The sequence below is a fragment of the Tetrao urogallus genome (genome assembly GCF_951394365.1).
Source record: "Tetrao urogallus genome assembly, chromosome: 21".
NCBI lineage: Eukaryota > Metazoa > Chordata > Aves > Galliformes > Phasianidae > Tetrao > Tetrao urogallus.
In genome coordinates, this window is record NC_136834.1 from 807,099 (window position 1) to 823,653 (window position 16,555).

A 16,555-nucleotide genomic window follows, 5' to 3' on the forward strand; every position below is an offset into this window, starting at 1 on the left:
GCATCTCTGGCATTCCCACTCTGTGTTCTGATGCCCTTTGGGGGGCAGAGGAGCAGGGATTTAGGAACAAACTGAGTTATAGTGCAAAGCAGTGAGAGCTGTGTTACCAAACAAACCTCACCTAGCCTTGCTGTCCCTCTGCAGAGAGCAGGCTGTATGCATGCAAAGTCTCTTTGCTGCGACATGAAATGAGAGGAGATGTTTTTTTCCCTTGGAAAAGGAAACTCGTGGCTTTGTTATACAAACCAGGGGCATGCAGAGCGCTGTGCTCCTGTGGATGATGCTCTTGGGCACTCTTAGCACACCTTCTGACCACTGCCCCTTCCTCCCAGCAGCATGCCAGCTGGGCTTCTACAAGTCGGACCCTGGGGACCAGCTGTGTGCCAAGTGCCCCCCACACAGCCATTCGGAGAGCCGGGCAGCCCGCGTGTGCCGCTGTGACAGCAGCTTCTACCGGGCAGTGCAGGACCCCCCCTCGGCTGCCTGCACACGTAAGTACCCCCCGGCATGGCTCTGTGTGTGCTGCCCAGGGGCTGCAGCCTTCTAGCTTCAGCTCTCCTTGTGTTGCAGGGTCGGAGCCCTGGGATTCCATAGAGCAAGGCAAGCTTTGTTGTGCCATGGATGGATGGTGGCACTGGAGCTTGGCATCCAGGTTCAGCCCAGCTCTCTGCATTGGGAGCTCAGTGCAATTGAAATGGGCTGAACACATCACAGGAGGGTTTGCTTGCTGGAGCTCCAGAGCTGTTTGCATAACACTCGGACATAGGATTTGGGTTTTGGGTGGTCCTGTTCAGAGCCAGGGGCTGGACTCAGTGATCCTTATGGCCTCCAGCTTGGGATATTGGGATATCCCATGATTCTACGGTTGCTCATCTTCCCAGGACACATGAGTTCACCGTTTCATTTCCCCACCTTGCAGCCTATTGACACTTCAGATTTGCTCCCCTTTTGCACCGTTTTCACCCTCTCCTCCTTTTCCAGGCCCTCCCTCCGCTCCGGTGAACCTGGTCTCCAGCGTTAACGGCACCTCGGTGACACTGGAATGGGGTCCTCCCTTGGACAAGGGGGGGCGCAGTGACGTGGTGTACAACGTGCAGTGCCGGCGCTGCGGGGCCGATGCGGGGCAGTGCGAGGCGTGCGGCGGTGGGATCCGCTTCGTCCCCCAGCAGATGAGCCTGGTGCAGGGAGCGCTGACCATCACCAATCTCCTGGCCCACACCAATTATTCCTTCTGGGTGGAGGCTGTCAATGGGGTGTCGGATCTCAGCGTGGAGGCCAGGAGAGCCGCCGTGGCCAACATCACAACCAACCAGGCAGGTAGGAGGCTTTGAGTTCTTGAAAGGCAGGTCCTGCTTGACCGACTTGGACTCCTTCTATGGCAGGGTGACCCACCTGCTAGGTGAGGGAAGGACAGTCTATCTAGAGTTTCAGCACAGCATCTCACTCTGTCTCCCACAGCATTCTCCTGGGGAAGCTGTGGCCTGTGGCTGGGACAGATGCACCCTTTGCTAGGTAAAGAACTGTCTGGATAGCCAGGCCCACAGAATAGTGATGAACGTAGTCACGCTCAGCTGATGGCCAGTCACAGCGATGTTCCCCAGGGGTTGGTACTGGGACCCTTCTTGTTTGATATCTTTATTGACTGTTTGGATGAGGGAAATGAGTGCGCCCTCAGTAAGTTTGCAGATGACACCCAGCTGGGAGGAGATATCCATCTGCCTGGGGTGGGAAGGTCCTACAGAGGGACCTGGACAGGCTGATCAATGGGCTGAGGCCAGTATGATGAAGTTCACGTTAAGGTGGTCAACACTGATCAAGATCAAGCACTGTATTCTGCACTTCAGCCACAACAACCCCAGGCAGTGCTACGGGTTTGGGACAGTGATTAAAAATTTGTATGGAAGGATATGGGAGTATTGATCCATGCTCAGCTAAACATGAGCCAGCAGTGTGCCCAGGTGGCCAAGAAGGTTGATGGCATCCTGGCTTGTGTCAGAAATACCACAGCCAGTGAGAGCAGGAGATGATCATCCCTCTGTACTCAGCTCTGATGAGGCTGCACCCCTGTGCAGTGTGCAGTGTTGGGTCCTTCACTACAAGAAAGGCATCAAGACCCTGGAGTATGTTCAGAGAAGGGAATGGAGCTGTGAGGGGTCTGGAGCACAGTGCTATGGGGAGCAGCTGAGGGGGCTGCGATGGGTCAGTCTGGAGAAGAAGAGTCTCGGGGGAGACCTCACTGCTCCCTACAACTCCTGAAAGGAGGTTGTGTTGAGGTGGGATTGGCCTCTGCTCCCAGGTAACAGCAATAGGATGAGGGGTAATGGCCTCAAGTTGCACCAGGTTGGATATTAGGAACAACTCAATCTCAGAAAGAGTGGCTGGCACTGGCAGAGGGAGGTGGTGGGGTCACTGTCCCTGGAGGTGTTTAAGGACAGGGTGGATGTGGCACTGAGGGACATGATCAAGGGGTGCTAATGGTGGAAGGTGGATGGTCGGACTGGATGATCTTAGAACTCTTTTCCAACCTGACTGATTCTGTGATTTTCCTGTGTGGATGATGTGCTCCTACCTTGGACTCTCTGTTCCCTTTGCTGCTGGAGGTAAGTGTGAGGAGTAGGGACACAATGAGGACAAGCTGTCATGCAGCTCTCAATTTTCTCTGCTTTTTTGTGTCCTTTGTCATCTCCCTCTCTCTACACATCAGCTGGTGGAGGATCCCTTTCTGCAGGAGGCAAGGAGCACGGAGAGCACTTGTTTATTGACAGGAACACAAAGCGGAGAATGAATTTTTCAGGTTGCTCCTTGCAGCCTTCTGTCCCATCCCGAAGGGGCAGGCGGCAGTTCATGCTCTGCTCTGAGCTCACAGCAGTGCCACCCCCTGGCAAGTGATGGCAATGATTATAGGGAAAAGTGCATCTCATCTTTGCAAACCATATCATCACGGAATGGTTTGAGTTGGAAGGGACCCCTAAAGGCCATCTGGTCCAACTCCCCTGCACTGAGCAGGGACACCCACAGCTCCATCGGTGCTCAGAGCCCCTCCGGCCTGATCTTGGGTGTCTGCAGGGATGGGGATCCACCACCTCTCTGAGCTACCTGTGCCAGTGCCTCACCACACTTACTGTAACAAACTTCTTCCTTATATCCAATCTCCTCCTGCTGGCAAAAGAAAGTCAGGGTCCGCCTGAGTTAGCTCATGGTTGGCAGGAGAGCAAGGTCCTGTTGTTACCAGTGCCTGCTCCTACCACTTCTTTATCCCTCTGCTGAGCCCACCTGGAGACGAGCACTGCCACCCTGGTGCCTTACAGGAGCTGCTCTCAATGAGCTCTTCTCCCAGACTGTCTGTGTATCTGGGATTGCCCCAGCCCAAAGGTAACACCTCGCACTTGTCCTTGTTGAGCCTCATTCGATTTGCATGAGCCCACTTCTCAAGCTTGAATGACATCCCTTCATTCTGTCATAGCAAGCACAGCACTCAGATTTCTGCTCAGAAGAGCCAGCCTGAAGACAAGCCAGAATTCACCACTGCCATTCGAGCTCCCATTGTGTTTCCAGGACCCAGGTGCCCCATTGCTCTGCCCCAAAGCTGTCACTCTTTCACCCATGGGGAGCTTGCTCACTCCATAGGAAATAACTTGAGACAACTGCAGCAAACACAAGCCCATATACAAACCCATCCTGCACAGCCCTCAGCTCCACGTGGCTTTAATTAAAGCAGAAATGTGTTTTAAACTGTTTCAGAGGGTTCTGTGTTCCGTCATTCCCTGCTGCCCTAACCCCATGCCTCTGCATCCCCAGCCCCATCGCAGGTGGTGGCCGTCCGCCATGAGAGCACGGGTCAGAACAGTGTCACCTTGCTGTGGCAGGAGCCAGACCAGCCCAACGGCATCATCCTGGAGTATGAGATCAAGTACTATGAGAAGGTAAAGCTGAGCTTGTGGCTGCAAATCTCTCCCAGCATGGCAGTGGGGACAGGGCTTGGTTTCAGCTTCAATTGCTGCAATCAGACTATTTTGGAAGGCTTTGTTCTCTTCCTATGGCTGCCGTGCTGATGCAGCAAGGTTTTTGATGTTGATTTTCCACAGGACAAGGAAATGCAGAGCTATTCGACCCTGAAATCCAAGGGCACCGCTGCCACCATCTCTGGGCTCAAGCCTGCCACCCGATACATCTTTCAGGTTCGGGCCCGAACCTCTGCAGGATGTGGGAGGTTCAGCCAGACTGTGGAGGTGGAAACGGGGAAGCCAGGTGAGTATGTGTGGTCTCCCTACAGACAGTGTGCCCTGTGTGCTGGGAGACCCCCAGAATGGGCGTTGGATGGGTGATGGTGCTTTATTATTGAAGGCAGTGGTGGTGCAGGGGCACAGGGAGGTGGTGGAGTCACTGTCCCTGGAGGTGTTCAAGGGATGTGGAGATGTGGCACTGAAGGACACGGTTAGTGGGCATGGTGGGGATGGGTTGGGGTTGAGCTGGATGATCTGAGTTGTCTTTTCCAGCTGGAATGATTCTATGATTCTATGACCCTGGTAGGGTAGGGGAATTTCTGATCTCAGCAGAGCTTTCCCCATTCCAGCTCACCTCCTCCTCCCCTATTTCTTCCAGTTTCCCTCCGCTATGACACGATGACCATTGTCTGGATCTGCTTGACACTCATCACTGGCCTCGTTGCCTTGCTGGTGGTCTTAATTTGCAAGAAGAGGTGAGTGTTTTCTGGAGGTTGGTGAAGTTTGTCACCAGGTGTGACGGGAGGGACGAGAGAGCTTGGGCACATCTCTCTATCAGTTTTGGCTTGGGCAGTTGTACGTCAAGATTGAATAAGAAACCAATAGAGTCATCCTGCCTCTGCCTTCCCCAAGGCAGAACCAACATCTACAGCTGTCCCTCTAGACTGTGAGATGACAACGGGGTTGTCCAGTCTGGAGGAAAGGAGGGCAAGAGGTGAGCTCAGTGCTCTCTGCAACTGTTAGAGGGGGAAAATGGAGAGGGAAGCGCTGTGCAGTTCTCTCTGATGATGGGATGTTGGCAGATCCTTAGTCTAGCTCCAGGCCTGGCTTGTGCTGCTTTCTACCCAGCCTTCAGGCTGCTGGTGGGAGCCAGGAGCACCCTCTGACCCTTGTGTCCCTATGGCAGGCACTGTGGGTACAGCAAGGCGTTCCAGGACTCCGATGAGGAGAAGATGCATTATCAGAATGGGCAAGGTAGGGCCCTCTCTGCTTCTGCTCCCAGATTGTGCAGGACTTCAGTTTTCTGGGCAGGAACCTGTACTATATTCCCTGGCACTTCCACATGGGAGGGATGTTGACCACTGCCATCACAGGGTGGAGGGGTGGAGTGGCTGCACATCGTGAGATGCAGCTCTGGAAGGTTCATCACTTGAGCAACCTGATCTGGTGGGGGGCAACCAGCCCATGGCAGTGGGGTTGGAATGGAGTGGGCTTCAAGGTCCCTTCCAACCCAACCATTCTGTGATTCTGTGATTCAGTGTCAGGCCGGAAGAGTGAAAATTGCACCACAGACCCACATGAGGAGTTGTTAGGGGTGAGGATCATATGGAGGAGATTGGGGTGGCCAGGTCCTGGACTGCTCCAAGGACATTGCCCTGCCAAGGAGTGCTGTGGGTTCCCTTGGGGTTGCCCTAGGAGTCCTGCCCCTGCCCATCCATCTCCCAGCTCCTGGCTGCCCAACCCCATAGCAGGGCTGTGTGGAAGAGCTGGTTTCCTCTCTCCCCTCTGAAACCTGACAGTGAAGTTCCCCGAGTCAAAGTTCTACGTGGATCCCCACACATATGAAGACCCCTGCCAAGCTGTGCATGAGTTCACCCGTGAAATTGAGGCTTCCCGGATCAAGATCGAGAAGGTCATTGGGTCTGGTGAGTCCCCAGTCTGGGTTAAGCTGGACTGGATGATCTTGAAGGTCTTTTCCAACCTAAATAATTCCATTCTATCATGTTTCCCCGAGCAATTTGCTTTCTGAGGCATCTGTTACAATGCTCCATAAGGGCTTCATCTGCTCCTTGTTTCTCTGGGACCAGAATCGTAGGGAGGATGGTTTTTTAGTGCATGAAATAAACTCCTCCGCATCAGCCAGGCACAGGTGGGAGCTGCTCAGCTGGCGTGGCACTGACGGCTCTGGCTGACACTGGCAGATGGCTCGGCCTGTCCCGCGTGGGTGCCCAAACACAACTACCCTGCTCAGTGTGAGCAACTGGGGTGATGAGATGCAAGAAAATTGCAGGCAAAATGGTAAATGCGCAGAACAAAGTAGATTTTTGCCTAGGAACAGGGGCTTGCAGGGCAGCACAGGGAAGCACAGGAAGACAACGCTGGAGCTTCACCAGCACTAAGAGGCCCCGAGGTCTGGAGTGAACTGCAGGAACACAGGGCATCTGTGGTGCTGGAGGGCCGGTGCAAGGAGCTGAGGAGTGCCCCATGCCAGGGAGGTGGTGGAGTCACCACTCCTGGAGATGTTCATGGGATGTGGAGATGTGGCACTGAGGGATGTGGTCAGTGGGCATGATGGGGGTGGGTTGGGATTGGACTGGATGATCTTAGTGCTCTTTTTCCATCCTTAATGACTCTGTGCCTTCACTTTGCGTTGCCTTGCCTTCAGGGGAATCTGGAGAGGTGTGCTACGGTCGCCTGAAGCTGCCAGGGAAGAGGGAGATCCCCGTGGCCATCAAGGCTCTGAAGGCAGGCTACACTGAGAAGCAGAGGCGTGACTTCCTAAGCGAAGCCAGCATCATGGCACAGTTCGACCACCCCAATGTCATCCACTTGGAGGGGGTGGTGACCAGGAGTAGGTTGCACATGGGGAAGGGCAAGAGGTGGGAGTCAGAGACCAGTGTGGGTGCTGTTCTAGCTACTGGTTTGTCAGCTATGTGGTCCCCTGCGGCCCATCTCTACTGCTGATAGCATGGGAGAGCTCATGCAGCAGGGAGAGATCCCTTCTTGCCATGCTTCTTGCCAGGAAGCTTTCTCTCCTGATTGACATTCCCCATTAACATCTTCAGAGGGAGACGGTCTGTTCCCAGCTGCTTTCCTCCTTCCCCTTTGAACTCCATTAGAGAAATGAACCGCTTGTTGGCTGCATCCCAGACGTCTGGGTCGTAGGGAGGGGGCTAAATTAGATTAATTGAGATTGCCCCCGTGTCTTCTGCTACAGGACAGCCCTTTCACATGGCCGTTCCTCACCTTGCTGTGCAACGCTCCCCGGTGCCCCAGGTCAGAGCTATTGGATCAGGAGAAGTCCTACCCATGAGTGTTTCTTTTAAAAGCTGCCTGTATAGAATAGTAATTTGAAGCCTTCCTTCAAAAAGGCACATTGGGATGCAGAGCATTATGTTAATGGCATGCAAATTTCAATGGGCTAAGAAAGCTGACCCAGCCACTTCAATAACACCTGGAGGGAGGGTTAAGTGTCGAGGTTTTGGCCACATCTCCACTGGGGTTCTGGCCAGATCTCCATCGTTGTGCCCTCCACTGTGTGGGGCTGCAGGAGATCCCTAGGCCTGCATTAGCATTGCTCCCAGTTAAAGGATAGCATTGGGCTTCTTGGAGGAAGGTGACTTGTTAACTTGACCTCCTTTGTCTTCTGCAGGCAAATTGGTCATGATTGTTACTGAGTACATGGAGAACGGCTCACTAGACACCTTTCTCAGGGTAAGAAGCTCTCATATTTGTATTCATTGAACTCATCTGGTCCTCTGGGCTGCAAGACAGAAGATACGGTTGGGTCACACTCCTCAGCCCCATGGCCATCCTGGCCCCTGCGCAAGGGCAGTAGGCTCTGTCACCTCTTCAGTAGACTCCCCACAGCAGCACCGATGCAGGGCACCTGCCCAAGGGAAGAGTGGGCAGTGGGCCTGGGGGGCAGGAGAGAGGCTCAAGAGATAGAGAAAAACACAAACGAACTCCAATTTGCTTCCTTCTCCAGAAGCACGATGGGCAGTTCACCATCATCCAGCTGGTGGGCATGTTGCGCGGCATCGGAGCAGGCATGAGGTACCTGTCTGACCTGGGCTACGTGCACCGGGACCTGGCTGCCCGCAACATCCTGGTCAACAGCAACCTGGTCTGCAAAGTGTCCGACTTCGGCCTCTCCCGCATCCTTGAGGATGACCCGGATGCTGCCTACACCACCACGGTATGGTGGTTGCCCCAGGCAGGTGAAGTTAGACGCTTGTGTCAGGATAGGCAGTGCAGGAAAGGAAAAAGTCACTTCTTTGCTGTTATTTGGACGTGAACCCAAAGTGCTTTTAACACATTACATGAGAATGCTCCTCCTTTATGCTTCTCCACTGTGTTCAAGAAACTTGTAGATGTGGTACTTAGGGACGTGGTATAGTGGCAATATTGGTGGTAGGTGGATGGTTGGACTTTTAATGTAGGACATGTTTATCCGTGAATCTATTTTAAGATTCTCTGGCCAATCTGACTGCTCTGGAGCTCGATATGCTCCTCTACCAGAGGTCGTAAGAGGAGAATGAAATATATTGAGGGAATGTCTCCTTTTTGCTTTTTTCCTGGCAATGACATAAATCAGTGTGCTCCCAAAGCACTCCTCTGGCTGGACAAATGTTCTCAACGTGGGTCAGTTCGCAGAGGCAGCTGAGGAGTCTGAGCATCACTTTTCAGGAAAGGAAGTAGAGAAGCAAACAGAGCCTCAGGTTTATTTGGGGTAAACCATGGCACGAACCACGAGTATGCAGTGATAGGGTCAGGAGCATAAACTCTCTGACACAGTCTCATTCAGAATATCCTTAATATAAGGATGCTTTCTTCTTCATAAACTTGTGTAGGAAGGTATCCCGTCACAAAGGATGCATCTGTCACCTTCAATACCCATCAAGGAATGTGACAGAGCAGGTAGAACAAAGTTGGGTGGAGGCAATTCTCACTCTAGACAGGGACCTCTGAAAGGGGGTACACACTGAGTCTGCCTCAGCTGCTCTGGAAAGCCCCCCCTACATTCCGTGCACCGCAGCTTTTCTCTTCAAGTTGCCAGCAACCACATTTCTGGCTTAAATGTATTCTTAGCCCATTTATTGCTGTTTTTTGTTAGCACAGTCAGCCTTTAATTCAACAAGTTCTCCTCAGCACTTGCCTGCCAAATCAGTAACAGGCAGGGAGCACACAACACAACTCCCCTTGTTTGCTGCACTGAACTAGCCAGGCTCTCTGCCTTTCCTCCGTGTTCTTGTGCAGTGGTAGCCCTTGGCTCTGTAGTAATGGTGCCAGGGGAGGTTCAGGTTGGATATTGAGAAAATTTATTCTTAGAGAGAGCGGCAATGCGCTGGCACAGCTGCCCAGGGTGGTGGTGGAGCCACTGTCCCTGGAGGTGATCAAGGAACGTGGAGATGTGGCACTGAGGGATGTGGTCAGTGGACAATATTGGTGGTAGACGCACGGTTGGACTGGAAGACCTCAGAGGTCTTTCCAACCTTAGAAGAGCGTACAAAATGGTGCACTTGTCTCTTGTTGTTTCAGGGGGGCAAGATCCCCATCCGCTGGACTGCTCCAGAGGCCATCGCGTACCGCAAGTTCTCCTCCGCCAGCGACGTGTGGAGTTACGGCATCGTCATGTGGGAGGTGCTGGCCTACGGCGAGCGTCCCTACTGGAACATGACCAACAGGGATGTGAGTGGGCCTGGGGGAGCACGACAGCACATGGCCCCTCCTGCCCCACCCCAAGCCAGCCTAGCGGGGTGCTGAGGAAAAGGGAGGGCGGCCCCTACCTCTCCTCACATCCCTTCTGGGCGATGTGCAATGTGCCTGTCCCCTGCCTGGTGACACCAGTGTGACTTTGTTTTGCTGCACAGTGGCTCCTGGCTGTGCTTGGCTGTACACATCCCCATCCCTGCCTACCCCTAACCCTACCCCTAACCCTACCCCTAACCTGAACCCTTCCCATAACTCTATCCCTAACCCTTACCCCAAACTGAACCTTTTAACCCCAATCCTACCCCTAACCCAACCCATAACCCTAACCCAAACCCACATCCAAAACTAAATCCCAACCAGAACCTGAATGCTAACTACTCCATATCAGTCAACACGTTGTGCCACCTTACCATACCATACCGGCTAGAGCTCGGGGTCCCATGGTCCCTAGGCACTCACCTGCCAATTCCTCCCATGCTGGCATCCACCCTCCCTCTGCCCACAGGTTGTTCCCAAGAAACCCAAACCTGTGTCACCTTTGGTTTTTGACTCCATAGAACCACAGGGCTCCTTGTGTTACCTATGGAAACTATACATCTGCCTGCTTTCTCCCTGCCCTTGAGTCCTGAGTGTCCCCTCTCTCCTTAGTGATTTTCTTATCTTAGAAAGTAGCTCTGGTGACGGAGCCACAGGGACTTACACAGCATCCTCTGCGCATTCCTTTGAGCAGAGTTCTTGCAGCCTTGCTGTGCAGTGGCAAGCTCCAGTTGTAGAACAACTGAATGTGAATGAAGCTCTCGTGACTTATCTGCTGGAGGCAAGCTGTGATATTTTAGGCCTGCTGGACCACTTAATCAATCTGCTGTCATAGCAGTGATTTCTTGTATGTGTGTGGCATCCAGCCTGCTTCCAGCTCTCTGCAGATGCTGTGCACAGCTCACTGGCAATAAACTTGTCATTCAGCATGAATCTGGTGTGCACCCCGCTATTTCCCCTTCTGACAGCCTTAAGAGCTCATGCACCAGTGCTTCCCTGCGGACAGCAGTTTAGGGTGCTTGGATACGGGCAGGAGAGCAGCTCCCCTATAGCGTGTGGCTTCCTTTCAGGTCATTAACTCAGTGGAGGAAGGCTACCGCCTGCCGGCCCCAATGGGCTGCCCCACAGCCCTGCACCAGCTGATGCTGGACTGCTGGCAGAAGGACCGAAGCGAGAGGCCTCGCTTCTCCCAGATCGTTGGCATTCTGGACAAACTCATCCGAAACCCCGACAACCTGAAGTGCACTGCCACCGTGAACCGGTAAGGGCTCCCTGGGTGCTGCAGGGATACAAGGGAAACGTTGTGTGCACGTGGTGAGGAACTGGCACAGGTTGCTCAGAGAGGTGATGGATCCCCATCCCTGCAGACACCCAAGGTCAGGCTGGAGGGGCTCTGAGCAGTGATGGAGCTGTGGGTGTCCCTGTGCATTGCAGGGGGGTTGCACCAGATGGCCTTTAAGGGTCGGTTCCAACTGAAACCGTCATGCAATCTCTACTCAATCTCCAGGGCTGACCCCTTTGTTCTGCTCCAGGTTCACCCAGACGCCCTTCAACAGGACTCTCCTTGACTTCTCCTCCTGCCTGACAGTGGAGGACTGGCTGGACTCCATCCGGCTGGGGCACTACCGGGACAACTTTGCCATGGCAGGGTACTCCTCCCTGGGCATGGTGATGAGCATGAACATTGAGTGAGTACCAAGAAGCAGACAGCACTGATGGGGTTTCCCCAAACTCTGCCTTGGCTTGCTTGACCTTGCTAGTCCTTGAAGAGAACGATGCCACCCCTCAGGAAATCGAGATTGGTCTGTACCAGGATGCTCTGGAAATCCTCTGCCAAGTGAATACAGACCCTCCCCTGCCTCTTTCTCTCTTATCTCACTCCCATCAGGGGGAAATCAGAAAGTAAGAAGCTATAGGGTGCTTCAGGCATCACCACGTTCCACGTTGCTGGTCCCAGTGGTCCTGTCTGCTTGGAAACTTGATGGAACAGAGACAGAAATTGCTGCCTAGTGACCAAGTCTGGACAAAGGAGGGCTGAAAAAGGCTTATTCCACCATCTGTTCTCCTTCTTCTGTTGCTCAAGCATCCCTATGGAGGTTCTCTGGGGTAGTTGTTGCCATAAGTGGTACCAGAAGGGATGGCAAGTATAGCTGTTCCCCACCCTAGGCTTATGCTCCCCATCTTTTGCTGATAGCTTTCATATCTCTGAGTATGAAGCAGTCTTTTCACCTCTGAGGAGAGTTGCTCCCTGTCAGAAGGTGTGAGGCAGCCAGACATTAGCTACTGTGACTCAGGAAGGATGTGATAGTGCATGCATTGGTTGGGACAAGCAAAGTAGGAACCGGTGAAAGTGGACATGGAAAGATGCAGGCAGAGGGCTGTCGTGTGCACTGACTGGGGGCTGTAGTTGGGGTCTTTGCTGTGGCATTGAGCTGATATGGATCCTTGTTTCTACACTCGTCAGGGAAGCTTCCGAGCACAGAAACTCATCATCCGTCTGTCTTTCTGACCAGGTTATCTGAGGGTATCTCACTAAAACTGAATCCAATTGCAGAGCATTGATCTTGTCACCCACCAGCCTGTCAGGAGCAATGGCCCTTGCTCCTGCTCCCCCAAGGCTGTCAGGAGGCTGTACCATGGGGAATGACAGCTTCTTCCCCGGGCAGGATGCCCATGGCCCTTGGAGGAGGAACAGGCGAGAGGTCATGGGGAGTGCATGCAGTCAGGAGCTGTGTTTCTATGGGGCCAGCCTATGGGTTTTCTGACAGTGTCCTTCTTCCCCAGGGATGTTCGGAGTCTGGGCATCACCATGATGGGTCACCAGAAGAAGATCTTGAGCAGTATCCAGGCCATGCGCTCCCAGCTGCTGAACACAAACGGCCCCAGGAGGCACCTCTGATCACCAGCTCTGCAGACCCACACCACACATTCCTTAACACTTACTTTGGCACAGGGGCAGCAGGGGCGGGTGAATGAGAAAGGGGCACCAGACCATGATCTGGAACTCCTCCAGCATCTCTTTGATTTTGGGCTTTGGTGGAAGTATGGCTTTCCAAGTACCTTGACAATCCTGCTGCCTCCTTCCCCCATCTGAAGCCAAAAGGGAGGAGTAGCAAACAAAACAGCAATATCATGACCTACAGGACTGAGCTTGTCATAGGCCACAGCTCTTTTGGATTTGATGAGGGGAGTCTGTTGGATCTCTGAACTGAGGAGGGTCCCACAGACTGCCACACAGCAGAGGCAACCCTGCTCCCAGTACCTCACAGTGCTCTAACCTGGAACAGCCTGCAAGTGACTTCATGGGCACCTCCACTAAGCCTGGGAGAGCAGGGGACAGAGTGCCAGCCTGCAGCACTAGGGACTGCTGGCAGTGCTAGGGGCTGCTGGTAGGCTCCCCGTGCTCTCTCCATCTGGGGAAAGAGGGGGCCAGGGTTTTCTACCTGGATCCTTGGAAGCTCCATGTCCTACAGGAGTCTCCACCTCTTGAACACACCAGCACTGCTCCTGTTTGGACACAGCACAAGCACCCAGGGCGGCCTGGGCATGTTTTCTAGGGCCACACGCTCAGGTTTCTCTCCTGGCAGAACTGCCATCTCCTGTCCTTTGGTCTCCCCCAGCTGCACCGCAGCACAGTGGGAGAATTTGCTCCCACCTCACGTCACTGGGGCCGGAGAGACTTCTACCAAACTTTGTTCTTATATCGCCCTAGAGGAACACAAGAGCTGCCAGATTCTCACACTGCCAGCCTACATCTGGGGCTGCCGTGTTATCTGCAGAGCGTGGATCCTGAGCAATATTTCCAGCTGCAGTCACACAGTCCTTGTCACGCAAAGCTGGCAGGATCTCCAGCAGTACCCCACTGGTGAGCCCAATGTTGGGTGGCTGACCTTTCCTCCTCATCTCTTCTCCATCCTCCATAGGAGCATCTCTTCTGGCAAGCTTGCCTGGCATGGAGCAATGGCCTCTGGAGACATGCAGAGCTGTTCAAGGGGTTGAGGTGGATGCAGTGGTGCGGAGGTGCCAGGAGGGTGAGCAGGCTGTGGGCTGGGAAGGCTATTCCTGGTTGTAAATACAATTTTATATGGGTTTGGGGACTGTTCTACTGGAATTCAATGTCAAGTACACAACATTTTCTCAAAGCACAGAAGCCTCAAACATGGGGCTGAACTCACTGCAAAAAAACAAACTGCTGGGAGCACGGCTGGGGAGGGGAGCAGTGCTGGAGGGGATGCACTCTGGGACCCACAGCACCTTGACTGTAGCACTTGCACAGTAAATCCAGCATCACTCCAGTAAAAGTGCTGGTGGGATCTGGCCCAGCGTGTTTCTCTCAGCGCTACTTGGGCACAAGGAGGGTGGGGGGAGGGTTAAAGCCATTTCCCAGCTGCAATAATCCTGGCTGAACTGGCCCTGCTGGGGCTAGCTTAGCTTTCAATCCTGGGCACTTACATCCTGATGAATTCTCTGACTGTGGCGGGCACTTTACTTCTTCCTATGGAAGCTCTTTGTAACCGGGGACAGATGCAATGTGTTGTTTAATTTGTATTGCACCTTATGTCCTGCACTCAAACCTGCCACACATCCACCCTGCAGTCAGTGTAATGACGGAGCTCAGCCCGAGCCCTGCCACATGGGGCTGTCTGTGTCCTCTCTTCAGATGGGATCCCCTGGTGGGTCGTCTGCCATGGACAAACTGCCCTTGTACCCAGGGACAGCAAAGGACAGGCCCATGCCTCTGGGGTCATGGAGGTTGAGTGCTCTTGGCCCCATGGCCTTGGGGTTTGACGGTGATGAGGGCTGCAGGCTCTGAGTGTGGAGCTACCAGATGGCCCCTTTCTGGGTGGCTCATGGGTCAGACCCTTCAGCACGGTGGGGCTGGGCAGTTCCTGCCCCAAGGCCTGAAGACGCACAGACAGTGGCCGGGGGGGGGGGGAGGGATGGTGGGACAGGGTTTACCTTTTATATTCAGACTGTGCACCTCCTCCTGAACAATAAAACTCCTTCTTCCCATGGGCCATCTCCTCGCCTGTTCTTATTCCTGTGCTGCACAAAGCTGCTTTACATCTTGTTGAGAGCATGGGGACCCGTAGGGATGATCCATCATGCACACAAGGTCCAGCACTTGGATGTCCACCTCCTTACCTGCTCCTGAAATACCTCATAGTTGAAGGATACATCCCTATGGAGTAGGAAAGTCTTTGGGATGAGCCCAGGTGCTCAGTAAATGTCCAGAACTTTGACTGTGGTCGCCCTGATTGGGCTTCACTGGGAATAGCCTCCTCTAAAGCACCACATCAGTGCCGTGTAGGGCAGGAGGTCATGCAGGCATGGCAGGTCGTGCAGGCAGATGCTCCTCTGAAGCACCACAGCTGCTTTTTCCTGGGCTCACTATGACCTGTGATCAAAGCCCACTGGAGATGAAAGATGCTGAGGACACAGGCGACAGCTCAGAGCGGTTCTGCCTGGAACAGCCCCAGTAGCAGATGTAGGGTGGGCAGCCAAGCATCATCCCATGCTCCTGAGCCCAACTTCCAGGTTATCTAAGACCTAAGCTTACTCTCTTCTGGAAATGTAGGAACTGTTTTAAAAAAGCAAAAACCAGCAAAACCTCAACCTTTCTCTTCCAAAGTCTGAGCTGAAGTATCTTGTACATGGATTTGCAAAGCCCATCTTGTAGACATTTTGTTGGAGGGTTAGCTGCCCTTCAGGAAATATTTTGCCAGCATATGAGTTGCAGAGACCAAGGTGATACTAGCAATGACAAGAAAGAATCATGTTTTTCTTGCCATACAAATCCAAAATGGCACCACAGCATAGGGTGCAATTGGCTCTGCCCATGTTATTGTCAGGGGCAGAGGTGACCATCCCAGGCAGTGCAGCCCACCACCTCCCAGCACATCTATAAGCATCATAGCCCACCTTCCTGGTTTGCTGGAGCCTTTACCCTACACAGACTCAAAGAAAAATGGTTGGAAGAGACCTCTGAAGGTCACATCACTCACCTCCTCTACAGGCATGCCAATGTGCACAGCTATGTAGGTTCTGCTCAGCCTCTCTCCCCCCCATGCAGACAGGGACAGCATTCTGTCATTTCTTGCTTGTAGTTCAGACATGGAAAGCTGGGTGAGATGGTGGTAGGCTCCTTCTGACAGATAAGATCATAGCATTTTAAAATCACAGGATCACAAAACATTCTGAGCTGGAAGAGTCCCACAAAGACCTCCATGTTGGATTCCTGGATGCACATAGGGCCACTCAAACCCAAACCCTATGTCTGAGAGTGGTGTTTAAATGCTCCTGAGCTCCTGCTTTACACACTCCACCCCTCATCCCTTCACCTATTATAACCAGTCCCTCAGAACTCCCAGGATGCTCATATATCATCAGTTCCCACTGCCATGAAAATGCCACTCCTGGAATGTCACTGGGGGCTGCTTTGCGACAGCAAATAAACCCTCATATATCACACTGGCCATCAGGACCTTCTTTAATGTTCCCCATGGGCCAGCTCCAATTTGCTCCACTGGGAACTGACCTTCCCCCCTTTTCTACCACCCAAAACTACTCCAACGAACCAATAGGTCACCTCTGAACCATTTCACTGGGCCAAATCTGGTTGTGTCATCGGTTCTGTGAGCTTTGTGTGCCTGGAAGTGGCAGTTTGGACCTGCAGAGCCCTGTATGCAGCCGCCCACCTTAGCTCTGCACCCACGCCTGCGGAATGGCAGCTTGATGCAAGCTTGCAGGGGGCAGATCCACTCTGTAGATGGTGTTAACAGATGGTGAACTCTGCTTCGTATTTACTGATATGATTCCTGTCTGATCACATACCAGCTTGGTCTGCCAAGGAAGGCAGT

At 53.2% G+C, this 16,555-nt stretch overlaps 1 protein-coding gene across 1 annotated transcript in view; it reads left to right on the forward strand.

The window, feature by feature from the left end:
* The window catches only part of EPHA8 (EPH receptor A8), a gene marked incomplete at both ends in the record, with an annotated part of 37,133 nt that extends 24,539 nt beyond the window's left edge, over window positions 1-12,594 (forward strand). The window contains 14 exons of the mRNA XM_079545465.1: window positions 336-491; window positions 982-1,317; window positions 3,799-3,923; window positions 4,086-4,248; window positions 4,603-4,699; window positions 5,131-5,198; window positions 5,744-5,869; window positions 6,610-6,795; window positions 7,597-7,658; window positions 7,933-8,142; window positions 9,486-9,635; window positions 10,766-10,956; window positions 11,228-11,383; window positions 12,480-12,594. Of these exons, the coding sequence (XP_079401591.1) occupies window positions 336-491; window positions 982-1,317; window positions 3,799-3,923; window positions 4,086-4,248; window positions 4,603-4,699; window positions 5,131-5,198; window positions 5,744-5,869; window positions 6,610-6,795; window positions 7,597-7,658; window positions 7,933-8,142; window positions 9,486-9,635; window positions 10,766-10,956; window positions 11,228-11,383; window positions 12,480-12,594 (2,141 nt within the window). The remainder of the gene's footprint in view (window positions 1-335; window positions 492-981; window positions 1,318-3,798; window positions 3,924-4,085; window positions 4,249-4,602; window positions 4,700-5,130; window positions 5,199-5,743; window positions 5,870-6,609; window positions 6,796-7,596; window positions 7,659-7,932; window positions 8,143-9,485; window positions 9,636-10,765; window positions 10,957-11,227; window positions 11,384-12,479) is intronic.
* Between the last annotated feature and the right edge of the window lie 3,961 nt (window positions 12,595-16,555).